The 12789-nt window shown below is 43.8% G+C and overlaps 1 protein-coding gene across 4 annotated transcripts in view; it reads left to right on the top strand.

The window, feature by feature from the left end:
- Positions 1-12789, top strand: part of AMOTL1 (angiomotin like 1) — a 142392-nt gene that overhangs the window by 93792 nt on the left and 35811 nt on the right. For all 4 annotated transcript variants that reach the window (XM_073215832.1, XM_073215831.1, XM_073215833.1 and 1 more), the window contains 2 exons: positions 4637-4781; positions 6194-6283. In XM_073215832.1, the coding sequence (XP_073071933.1) occupies positions 4637-4781; positions 6194-6283 (235 nt within the window). The remainder of the gene's footprint in view (positions 1-4636; positions 4782-6193; positions 6284-12789) is intronic.

Genomic DNA, 12789 nt, shown 5'->3' with positions numbered 1-12789 from the left:
AGAAAACAAAGCAGAAGCTATTTCCCTCCTGGAACTCAAAAATTCTTCAGTCCCTTCAGCATATAAGTGGTTGCATAAATACTACATTTCATTAATCTGTCATGCCCAATTGCAATTGTCAATTTAAAAACAGATTTTGATGAATACTTGCCATCTTTATCAGTAGACCCAAAGGTGTTCCCAACAGCTAGGACTAAGAGACAGAAGCAGTGCATGAAATCTGTGATCACATTGCATGGCTTGTGCTCCTGAAAGGTGTCAGCACTGGCCTCGCTACCCAGCTGCCTCAGCAGCACCTTACACCTTGGGTTTAGGGACGGGACTATCAGATGAGACGACAACTTTATTTCTCTGCTTTGCAGGGATGACCCTACTTTGGGTGGAGCTGCCCTGAGCCAGCAGGAACCTCCAATCTGGGTGCCTCATGGCACTGGAAGCAGAGATTCATTGTGAGGACAGAACCAAAAATAGATGAATTTTTAATTGCAGGGCTTAGCCTATGCATACTGTGCCAGAAACACAGCAGGAATGAAGACTAAACTCAGAGTCTGCCAAAGCACAGCCTAGATGTGAAGAGCCTGTTTCCAGAGAGGCCCAAGGTGGTGATTATCACTGCTGGTGTTGGAGCGATGGTTGAGGACCCCCAGAAAGAGCAGTTATTTTTCAGTATTTCCCTTTGGTCCCTCATTATGCTTCTCTTTCCTCCCAGTTGCCCTGAAACATAATTCATTAACGGACAGACTTTCCAGAAAGACCAGACAGTGGGCTGTTGAGTGGGTTGGCCTCAGAAGCCATCAGGGCATAGATGGACATTTGAAGGGAAAGGGCCAAGCATTTACGGGGTACCCCCAGCTTGCTTTAGTGAAGACCTTTTTCTTTTGTCAGCAAAACCGCAGTGGGTGCAAAATGGGCAGTCTGTGGCTTGGACAGCAGACCTCTCCTTGGTCCTGTGGTCCCTGAGCTGTGCACATATTGAGAGCTTGGAACTGCTGAGGTTTTCTCAGGGCTTTGCACTGCCTGTAGGTCTGTTTCTGGGACAGGGAGTGATTCTATCATTTCAGGGGCTCTTGCAGTCTAGCCTCAGAACCTTTTGACATCTGGGCTGGGAGGGAGGATGGGAGCTGTGAAGGCATACAGTCATATTCACACTCTGAGCCAGCCCAGATGGTTTTTATATCAAAGCCAGCCTGTGCAGCCTTTTCTTCATCTTTAACAAACATCAGGGGGATCAAGATGATCTGGCGTGAAGAGGAAGGTGCAGTCAGGAATTGCGTGCTCAAGGAACGTGCAATCAGGAATCATACAGCTTCAAACTTAAAATTCTTAGTATGATCCTAGTCCAATTTTCCACCCCTTAGGAATCTTTGCTTCAGATCCCTGACAGGAGGGCATTTATTTTTTTTACGTGAATGCTTCCAGAGAAGACAAGCTCGCTACCAGGTATATTTCTGGAAAATGTAGTTAGAAAATTCTTCCTTAGGTTGAATCAAAACCTGCATCTCTTTGCTTCCTACATTTAGTCCTAGTTCTGTCCTTTGACCACTCTGAAGGACATAATCCCTCTCTACGTGACAGCTGTCCGTTCTCACAGGAAATACTTTGCCCTGGACTAAGACCCTCGCCCTTTCTCTCTTGGTAGCTACATAACCATATTCCAATTCTTGACTGGTTTAGTATTTGAGACAGTAAACTGTGATGTCATCCGGATCCTGCAGCCGCCTGTTATAGGAGGTAAAGTTAATTTAGTGAAAGCAAAGAATCCATGACCAGGTATAGTTTAACAATGCCTGAGCCTGTCTTTAGGAGTTATAAATTTAAAGATTAATTAACCAGTATTTTGTTGTGGGCAGGGCACGACACGATTCTAGGGCTGTCGAGGCTCTTTCTGCCCTCTAGGAGTTGACAGAAATCAGAGACACGTGAGAGTTCCAGTCAGGTGAACACAGCAGACCAAAGCGCTGTGAAATCAGGTAGAACAGCTCTGCGGTTCTGTGCTGAGGAAGGCTTCCCAGTTGTTCTGGACTTGAGGCGTGAGCGCCGCCCTCATGGCAGATGCCTCACGGTTCATGCTACTCTAGGCTTCCTAAGCGACAGGGTGATGCCCTTTGGACTTGAAGGGGACTGTCTGCATGGCATGCTCATCTGTCTGAAAACCCAGGCCACCTTTTATAGATGAAGTTAGCATAGAAGTGGTGGTATGTTTTGGGGCCTTCGCTTTTGAAAACAAAATTAAAAGGAAGGAGGGTAATTTGCGGCAGGCCTATGAACAGGGTCCAGGTCATGCTGTTCTCTGCTGCCACATTACCAGCAATTCATGATACCTTTGGAAGAAACAGGGAGACCTTGTTGAAATGAGGGGACTGTGGAAGCACTAGCTGTGGTTTTAGGAGGCCTGTGGGCAAATAACATGGTCCCTAAAGGGGCGTTGATGTCTGCTCCACGCTAGTTGGCTGCCATTCAGCAGAAGCCCAGTGCTGTCTAGCCCCTTCACAGGCCTCTTCTTAGATGGGTCTTGGCTCCCTGTGTCGTAACCTCTGGGGCATCGCCCTCATTCTCCCTCCTGCTTTAAGCTTTTGGCTTCCCGCTGTGGGACCACTGGCTTCTTCTGCCTCACCTGCTCCTGCAGTGTTAATACTCCCGTCCTTGGTCTTCCCATTTTCTGTTGATCTCCCTAGGTGGCCTTCACTTGCCATCTATATGCAGGGGCACAGCTGCTCTTGTGCTTTCAGACCTGTGTCTCCACCTGCTAGCTAGGAGGTGGATTTCTGCTAGCTAGAAATCCTTGCCAGGATGTTTGCAGGCACCTCAGATACAGTATCTCCAAACTTGCACTGGTTTTCTTTCTTTGGTCAACGTGTTTCTCTTATGATATTTATCTTGGTTAAGTGTTGTTACTCTGTCTTCTAAGCTGTGAATATCTATGTTGTTTTTGATTTCTTCCTTCCTTATGGTCCAGACCACTCACTAAGACTTACTGATTGTACTCTTCAGTGTCTTCGGAATTTGTCCTTTCAATTGTCTTAGTTTGCGCCCTTGTCATCTGTCGCTGAACTGTTTATATTAGCTTTTTACCTGGACTTCTTTTCCTCTGCTTCCCCTCCCTAGCCACACCCCTACCCCATCTTTAGTTTTATGTCTGATAAGATCATGCTGTCCTTCTGTTTATAAGCCCCCACTCCCAGGCCCTCCTGTCCCCGTAATTCTTCTTTGCCCTGTAAAGTTCTTCCTTTGGGCCCTCACTCCTGCCACTTGCGCCTTGCTCTCATCCCTGAGTGCCTGTCATGTCCGAGACATGCACTCGCTTTCATGGCTCTGTTCTTGCCTCACGTTCCATCTTCTTCCCAGAATTGCCAAAGCCCTTTGGCCTTTGCTTGTCTGCTTGGCAAATTCCTGCTCATTCTTCAAGACTCACTTTAGATGGCATTTTCTCTGAAGTCTTTTTAAAAGAAGCCCCTGCAAAGAGCACATTGTCTCTAGGCTGTCATCACATGACACCACCACACCCCTTACCACATCTGCACTGTAGATGTGTTTGTCTGGGTACAGGCCAGCTCTAGACTGTGAGCTCCTAAAGACTGAAAGTGCCGTACTTCTGTTTCCTTGACACCAACACATAGTAAGTGTGCAACAGGTATCTTTCAGGATATGTATTATTTATAGGGGTCTCAGCAGGGACTTTCTGATCTGGACAGTTGGGGTGCCTGGCTCATAGTGACATAGCTTTCTGGTGGGGGGAGGTCTCTTGGTGGCCAGTGAGGGGCGCTAGTGCTCTCACACCGCCGGGCTTTGCCTTGATTCCTACATGTAGCCACAGTTCTCCAAGGCTCATGTATATGGGCACTCTACCCTTTCTCCTGCCTTTATGTTACAGAACAGTAATGGGATTTACTGATAGCTACTTCAAAAGCATACTACTGTATTAGACTCCTGTCGTAACAGTTATAGCTACATGTTATTGCTCTATATACGCCATAGATTAAAGGCTTTCTCAGTTACAGCTTCTGATTTAGTGTAATACAAAAAGTGTTTTACCTCCATTATCTTTCAAATTCTTCATATAAAGAGGTTTTCTGTGATTAAACATAATTAAATACAAATCCTTTAGTCCTTTACATAGATAATTTCATAGACAGAGGTAAAAATGCTATAAGCAAGGAAGCCTCCCCTCAAGCAGATTTTATGTTCCTTTGTGGCTGGGTAGGAGGGTCTCTGGAAGAGCAGAATACTGGGAGTCTCTGTAATGGAGTCTGGAAACCTGCTTACCAGTTGTGGTCCTGTAGTTTTCTGTACTGTAATGTTCTCCCTTACCTTAACTGGGAATTAGAATAATAGTTATAAATTGTCATACAAAGTATAAGAGGCTCAGTTATGTTTAAATTTACCCCTTGCTGATAATGGTATACAGGGACCTTTACGCCATGACATCAGACAGTCCAGCCAGACTTGTGAGCCTGCTCGCTGCCCCTAGAGGGCAGACATGGGAGTGAACTCAATTCCATGATTTGGTGGACACGAAACCTAAGATGTGGAAATGCTGCATTGAAGATACAATTCACTCTTGGAATGTCAAAGAATAAGCATAACTGAGGCCTGAGAAGGTCAGGAGTCCCACTGTCATGCCTCTTTTTTCTTTTAGTTTGAGAAAGAACTTCACAGGATTTCAGAAGCCTATGAGAGCCTGGTCAAGTCCACCACCAAGCGAGAGTCCCTGGACAAGGCGATGCGAAACAAGCTGGAAGGCGAGATTCGTAGACTCCACGATTTCAACAGAGACCTCCGAGGCATGGCCGGTTACATTCACGCTCTCTCCCCCTAACCATCCACGTAGTTGGCAGCCGACTTCAGGTCCAGATCGTGTTAGACACTCTTGTAGATTCCAACCACCTGGGGGAGGGCCGCGCCAAGAGTGGAATCTGCTGTTTGTCTGCGTTGTAGCTTGTAGGTCACAGCATGAACCTGAAAAGTGACAACCTTTGTACCCAAGACCCTAAAAGTGACGAGTATGTCTGTAGCTCCTTCTTTGTTTTAAAGGCACTTAACCATTAGAGTTAGCCAAGAATATTTTTGTCTTAAAAAAAAAGGACTACTATGTTCAGGTACATTAATAAAGAAAAGAAGTATAGGGGGAAAAAAAAGTACTTAACAGCATATGTCAAATTTATTCAGTAAAAAAATAACTAAAACATAACTTCAAAATAGGAAGAAGTGATAAAATAAGAGCACTTAACAGTGACTCGTGACTATGTGAATAGAAATGTTTGCAGACGGACGCTGAATGCACAACCCTTCCCATGTCAGGCTGACTCATTTGGTGGCATTCTTGGAAAGCCCACACTTCACACTTGCTGGGTATAGTATGGAAGACAGAGCCAGACATATGTCTCTCTCAGAGGAGAAAAGAAAGCCCGTGGTTGTGAAAAGAGTAGATATATATAAGAGCCACCTGCTGTAGGATCTTGGCAACCTCCAACACGCAGAATGATTGAGCCCGTGCAGTTTTACTTCACTTTCAGTCTGCCAAGTCATTTTTCAGTTGCCTCGTATGTCAAAGTGCTCCATGTCCCGGGAGTCTCCAGTAGTTAGACCCTCTCTCTTCTATTGCTAGGGATCCTTTTGTCTTGAGTATATTGTACATTCAATAATTCAACTTGTTAAGCTGAATTATTTAATTGAATAAATGAAGATTCACCAGGTGGTTTGAACAAACACAGAATTCACTGTGTAGAATCTTCTTCCATTAGGCTGTTTTGGCCTTTTTGTTATTTATTTGTTACTTTGATTTTTTTTTGCTTCTCCCAGCTGCAGATAATAGTCACAGGCTAAAACATAAGGCTGATGGTCAAGGTTTAGACTGGGGCTGGGTTTGAGGCCAAGGAGACTTAACCCCTTTTCTAGGACTCCAAGTCAGTGGCTTGCTGACCTTTAGGCAGTGATGCAGTTTTTCTCAGAACCTCTTCTTAGCTGTTGACTGCTGTGCACTTGATTAGGGCACTGACAGGCACAGCCTGGCATCTGAGGACTTGTGATATTTTGGGACGTATTGTTCCTCCCCAGGAGTTGCTCGGTGTTGGGCTCCTGCCTGAGCATCTCTTCACGCTCTGTAAGCAGCTCTGGGAGCCCATGTCATTTCTTGGTAGGATGACGACGCAGGTCCCTCTGCCCTTCTTTGTAATCATTTCCTCTCTGTGCACAGATCGACTGGAAACCGCCAACAGGCAGCTGTCCAGCAGAGAATACGACGGGCATGAAGACAGAGCTGCCGAGGGGCTTTATGCTTCCCAGAGTGAGTCTCCACGTTTTTCTGTCCCAAAGTTGCTATTTTTAAAAGCTGGAGGCCTGAGGAAAGAATCTTGTTGATTTTAAGTAGGTTTTGTGCTGTTTGTTCTTTGTTAATTTAGCACATAAGTTGTTGGCCCTCCAGTGAGGCCCTCCTAGGTCTGCCAGGAGACAAAGCCTAAGTTGGTATGTATCATTTCAGCAATGTTTATTCTGTCCTTCTGACCTACCCTTTCTGTTTCTCTATAGGGCCCTCCAACAAATAGCAACATTATACTATTTCCTGGCATTCACCACTAAATAAGACACTACTCCTTTTCTGCTTGGAAAGAGGACACCTGTGGTGGGATTTGATTCCCTTGCCATGTTCTGTGCTCAGTTGGGCTGAGCAGTTCTAGACCAGCTGTCCCTTGCAGGGTCAAGCCACCTAGTTGATCTTGTCACATATCTCCGTATGTGACGCTCATCTCTAAAAGCCACTGAGTCCATTTCAGCCAGAAATGGAATGAACAATGCCTTCCCATGCCTCTAGTTTTATTGGGATTATATTTTATTAATTTCACTGGAGACAAATGATAGAATCCAATGGTTTTTGAGAAACCATCAGCCAAGGTTTGAGTTTCTGCAAATTCATTGTCCAAGTCAGAAATGTAAAGATCCAACTTGGTCTTTTTTTTGAAGCTGTTCAGACAGTTGAATTCATACCTGTATCATAATTCTCAGCAGTATTGTAAGTTAAGTGCTCACAAACTAAAGACAGTTTCAAACAACAAAAAGTCACGTATTCCGACACCAGCTGTCCACTGTATGTGTAATGGTGGCATTCTGGTGTTTGAGTCCCTCAGTACAGACCTATATTTTCAAGGCTGGCATGTAATTGGTTGAACTTTCTAATTTCCAACATGGTGTGGTTGGGTTTAAGCTTCTTTGTTTCCCCCAGATTTCCTCATGATTGCATTCTAGTTATTATTCTCCACTTCATCTTTAAAATTCTGTTTTGGCAAATGTGCACTAATACTGTCCAGGGCTTTTGCCTCACATTCCTCTGTAGTCTTGCAGTAGGTGAATTGGCCTGTGTTCCAGATTCATATAAAAAGCTGTATCAGTATCTTGAATTATGCACTAGCCTAACAAAATTCTCTCTTCGTATGAGTGCAGTAGATTTACTATCTCATCTGAGCTTTCCTTTGAAAAATGAGTCATGTAGACTGTTTACATTTAGGAATTTGACACCTTACTGTTGGATGACTGTGGGCCTAGCCAGAGTTGGAGTAAGTGTCTTTGTGGAAGTTATGTCAGCAGTGTCATTCTGCTGATGCTCTGCCTTCTTGTCAAGGGACATTATTTTGCCCCTTAGTTCAGGTCAAAATGGAATAGCCAATTAATGTCATCTGGTGGGCATTTGTTCTAGCCTCCTGGTCCAGGCTGTGCTGATGGAATAATAGGGGTTGTTGAATGAGTTCAGAAATATTCCTGAACACTTTAACTTTCTGCCTTAGCTAAAACATCAGTAATACAGGCAAAAGGCCCTGTGAGCTTTACAGGGAATTATTTTTTTCTGTGCGGGCATGTTCACTGTGCTCCAAAGTCACAAACAAGAAAGTCCAGACGCATTTTTCAACTGCTTAAAGATATCTCAGTGTTGACATGTGATGTAGTTGTATCTAGGCAGGGTATTTGAAGTGGGTTTGGTAACAGTGATATCAAACCATTTTTTCAATACCTAGTCTTTACAGGACACTTTGTGCCTTCATCACAGTTTTATATTATTAACATCAGCTTTTCCTCTCAAGGTGTGGTCAGAAGATGGACCTGAGATGTTATTTCAAATTTAAAAATAGGTATTTTTCTTAGTGAGTTGTAAGAGCTCTTTGTATATTAAGGAAACTACTATGTTCCCCTACCATATATGTTGCATATGTTTTCCCCAATAGTTTTAAAAATATTTTAATTGTAGTATTCTTGATCTTAAAAGAGATTTTTTTAAGTAACCATATTTATGCCTTCTGGACTTTATGTAATGCTTAGAAATGCTTTTTGTATTCCAGGATTATACAAATATTCACCTACGTTGTCTCCAGAAATGTTTATGCTTTCATTGTTTGTATGACTTACATTTTGGAGGCTAGTTTGTGAAGAAGGGGTAAAGTAGAAGAGAAGTTCATGAGGGACTAACCTGGAGGCAAGGAGACCAGTTAACAGATGTTTTAGTATTTGCACAAGAGAGGTAGAGGTCCTGAACTAAGAAGCAGTGATGGAGAGCAGTGGGCAGAGAAGCCAGGGACAAGTTAGGGGGACTTGATGATCAATTGAATGGCGGCAGTGAGAGGGAGAGAAGGGAGTGTGATGGCCAGAACAACTAGATGGATGGTCACCCTTTACCAGAAAAAAGGAGGAGCAGGTTGGAATTAGGTAACAAGCAGCAGTTTGAGTTTGTTGAGCCATTTCTCAGCATGTCACTCTGAGCAGGTGTGACATAGGTGCAGACACACCAGGAGGCTGGTGCTGGGCATTGCTGTGCACTCTGGCAGGTTTTCACTGTACACGTGGCGCAGAGGGTAGGATGATTACTACCTCTCTTCCTGGTTACTTATGTGTTCCATCACCTGTGTATTGTTTTAGAAATTCTGTTGCTAGAATACTTTCAACTGCCCAATAGTCATAATTATAAATGTTGTGCATTCATGAAGAGCCATCCTATTCAGGTGAGTCTTGAGAGACTAGCCCTTGGCTGGGAGAAAGGCAGAGCTGCAGAGCAGAGAGAGTGATGTTTCTGGACAACACATACAGAGGCCCTTGGGCTCCGTTGTGAAGCCCATGACAAACCCCTTGGCCCGTGGAAAAGTTAGAGGGAAGGGGAGAGTGGAGAAGAGCATACGCGATGTTTTTTCTAGGTGTTCATGTTGAAGCTAGGGGTCCAGATCTGAGAACACCTCGCAGTGCAGGCAATCAGCAAGGCTCCTGTAATGCTCTCAGTCGATGGGGGAGAAGGTCTTTTTGGCCTGATGTATAAATTTCCCTGCTGCCCAGGGTAGTTTTCCTTTAAAGACAGAACTCTGCTCTTATGTTGGAGCTGATGAAAGCCTTGGTGGACTGCCTGGGGAGTTAGCACTTAGCTCTGCAGGTTGAAGTGCACATTAAACAGGATGATGATTGTGCCTCTCTCGGACAGGAGATTTGTCTGTATTAAAAATCTCACTGAACTAAGTGCTTGGGAGTTTGATGACTCAAGATTTCCTTCCTTCCTTCCTTTCTTCCTTCCTCCCTCCCTCCTTCACTCCCTCCAGGCACCTTGTGTTTCATCACTTGTTGTCTTGGGAGGAATTTAAAGTTTTTTGTTTGTTTTCTGCTTTTGCTTGTTGGTTTTTCCAAATACTTTTGCAGCCAAATTGCTCCTGAAAAACGGCATCTAGCCAATTCCTGTTTGGTCTGGGTGTGAAACTGGGGCTTCTTCGTTCTTTAACTTACTGGGATTCCTGGTTTTCCCATTCATTTATTTTTCTGTCTCTCTCTTTCTCTCTCTCTCAAATACACATACACACGCGCACACACACACACACGCGCACACACACACACACACACACAAACACACGCCACTGTCCACTGAAGGCAGTGCCATAGGGAATCTCTCTCACCATCATTCTTAGCTCTGCCTTCTCAGTAAGTGAAACCTTTTAATTGTTTCTTCCTGAAAAGTCTTAACTCTGCAGAATTCCTATACCATTAGCCCAGAAAGCCAAAAATAAAATACGAGATGTGGGGAAACTTGACTGACAGAGATGATCTTACTGTGTTCTTGGGTTGAGTGGGAGCTGATTAGCTTTGGCATGCTTGTATTGTTCCAGGTAAAACCCAGACCTGTTACAGGGCGCATGTGAACTTACCTCCATCTCTTTGGGATTCTTAGGCCCTACAAGTTCAGAATATTTGCCTGAAGTCTGTGTAGTCGGATTCTGTCTGCTAAATGGTAGTATCCCTCTCTATGAAAAAAAAAACGATTGTTGGACATATACTTATTGTTTTAAGTTGTTGAGAAATGGGTATAAATGAGCCAGAAGTATATGAATTTGATTTCCCTTCTAGTTCTCATGAGTTTAAAAATTAACCAAAGAAATGTGTGGGACTAACATGTTTTAAAATAACAGTAATTTGCCTTTTCAGTGTGTCTTATAATCATCTTACTCTTGATTCTTACTTTAGGTACTTTGATTTTCTTCCTCTTAAAGAATATAAAAGAGATAAAATTACTTCCTAAAACAAAATTCTTCTGGTCCTTGTATTTCCTATAAGGGCCTATATGCAACAGGAGTTACAGTGACATAGACATTAATTCCGTTGACCCACGTAGAGCAGAAGGAGATCCTTCTGACTCCTCATTGGGTTTCGTTACCTGCTGTGGGTTTCTCTCAGGCTTCATTAGGAAGGACAGGTGAGATGTGGTCACATACGGGCTCAGTCCTGTACCCCCTCCTCTGCCTGCCAGCACTGGCAGCTTCTCCTGACTTGGTGCATAGCTCCTACTACAGCATTTACTCTCTCTACTTCCTGGATGGGCATGATTTACATGCATCTCCTCTTGATGCGAGAACCACTGGCATTCTTTACCAGTATCCACCCCCAACCCTCACTAAAGTCCCTCAAACCTGTATATATCTGAACTCAGTAAGTATGCATTGAGCGAATGAATAAAAGTAGAAAATCCTTATAAAAATAGTCTTGAAATTCTCATGCAGCATCAGTATTAAAAAGTTCTTTTTAGCTCAGTGTCTCTAAGTCATGTTGGGAGATACCCCAGGTTATCCTCAGAATAGGAGCAACTTAAAATTTCTTGAATTTCTTTTTTGCCTTCCTCCTTTCTGCTTTCTTTTTTTTTTTTTTTTTTTTTTTCAATTAGGAGGACATCCAGGTAAGGGGAATTTTTTACTGGTAAGAACTATATTTTAGTAGTATTTTTCATAAAAGTTGGTATTAATACAGTTGATTTTTGGTTTCTTTGTCACCTTCTCTTTCACTCCTCTGCTCTGGTTATACTGCAGATGAGAATTGGCTGTGGTTTATAAAGGTTTGTACAGCAACTGGCCAGATGCTGACATTGACCAATGTGTGCCAGACACAGCAGATCAATGCCTGGGCAAAGAGGAACGGGTTGTCTGTGAAGTCTGCCAGGGTAGCATCATATAAATTAAGAAAATTTTCTTGCCTTAAGTTAACTGATTTTCTTTAAAGAGGACACCTTCATGTAATAGAACTCTACAGTTCTAAGTATCAGAGGTTTTGTAGACAGGCTCAGACACATCACCTTGGATCAGGAGCCCCACTTCATATGCCTGGTCTCTTCCTGTCATGCTCAGTGACTTTAAGTTAGATGCTTAGTCTCCCTGCACCTCCATTTCCTCCAAAGAAATAGAGGAATAAATCCAATTCAGCCAACAAAGTTCTGAGGGATAACCAGTGATAGAAAATGGAGAGAAGACTTCCTACGATGCCTTTGTTCTGCAACACTTTTCCTGGCCTCCTAGAGTCCCTCCTCCGGCCGTTCCAGCACTCATCCTCTCTGGAAGGACCTGCCCGTTTCAGGGGGGGAAATGGGCCAGGTTCCTCAAGAATGCCTGTGTGGCTCACCCATCCTCGCCGAATTTGGAAAGCAGAGCATGTGAGTGCTTAAGCCACTTGATCAGCTCTGACAGGCAGCACTGAGAAACTTCAAACCTCCATGAGAGCCAGAAGCACACTGGGCTGCAGGGCCTCTGTTTATGTTCAATCAAGTCTCCTCTCCAAGTGTGAACATTAACATTTCCCCATGGAGGCTGATTTTCTGTACTCAAAGCTGATTGAAGAACTGTCTCCTGATCATGTGTTGATGTCCGCTCTCTAGCAAGTGAATATGGGTCATGATTTTCACATCATTGGTTTTAAAATCACTTACTGGCTTAGCATTCCTGTTAGGGAATTGAAAAAACTAGTGTCTTTAGCTTTATCACGGTCCACATTCCTTGCACTAAGAGCTAGACGGATGGAGGAGGAATGCTGGAAACCATTTGCATTTCATGCGGCATCCGAGAACCCTCACTCTTCCCTAATGGCTCAGAACCAGGAAATCCATGTTCAGGTCTCAGCTTAAATTACATGGCAGTTGCCCAGAGAAGGCTTCCCAAGGTAGGGTCAGGTCTTCCTTTTCCATACTCCCCCAAACCCTATACCTTTTCCCTTGTAAACACTCATCACAGCTGTAAATGAGTAACTAGATACTCATTTTCCATCTTCCCTTATAAACTGTATACACTCCCAGACAGGGGCCCTGTCTGCCATCCCCAGCATTATAGTCCAGGTCACTGTGTTTCCAGAACCTGGCATAGCACCTGGCACTTAGAGGCATTTAATAAATATCTGTTGGATGTTGAATGAACTGATGGTCATTATCATTTAATCAAACACATAGTTATTGGCTACTCCTATGTGCCAGCTGCCTTCTAGGCCATAGGTCAGCAAACCTTATCTGTAAAGGGCCAGATG

This window comes from Manis javanica, chromosome 11 (genome assembly GCF_040802235.1).
Source record: "Manis javanica isolate MJ-LG chromosome 11, MJ_LKY, whole genome shotgun sequence".
NCBI classification, from domain to species: domain Eukaryota; kingdom Metazoa; phylum Chordata; class Mammalia; order Pholidota; family Manidae; genus Manis; species Manis javanica.
The sequence above is the reverse complement of the archived record's forward strand: the minus strand, read 5'-3'. Positions and strand labels throughout refer to the sequence as shown.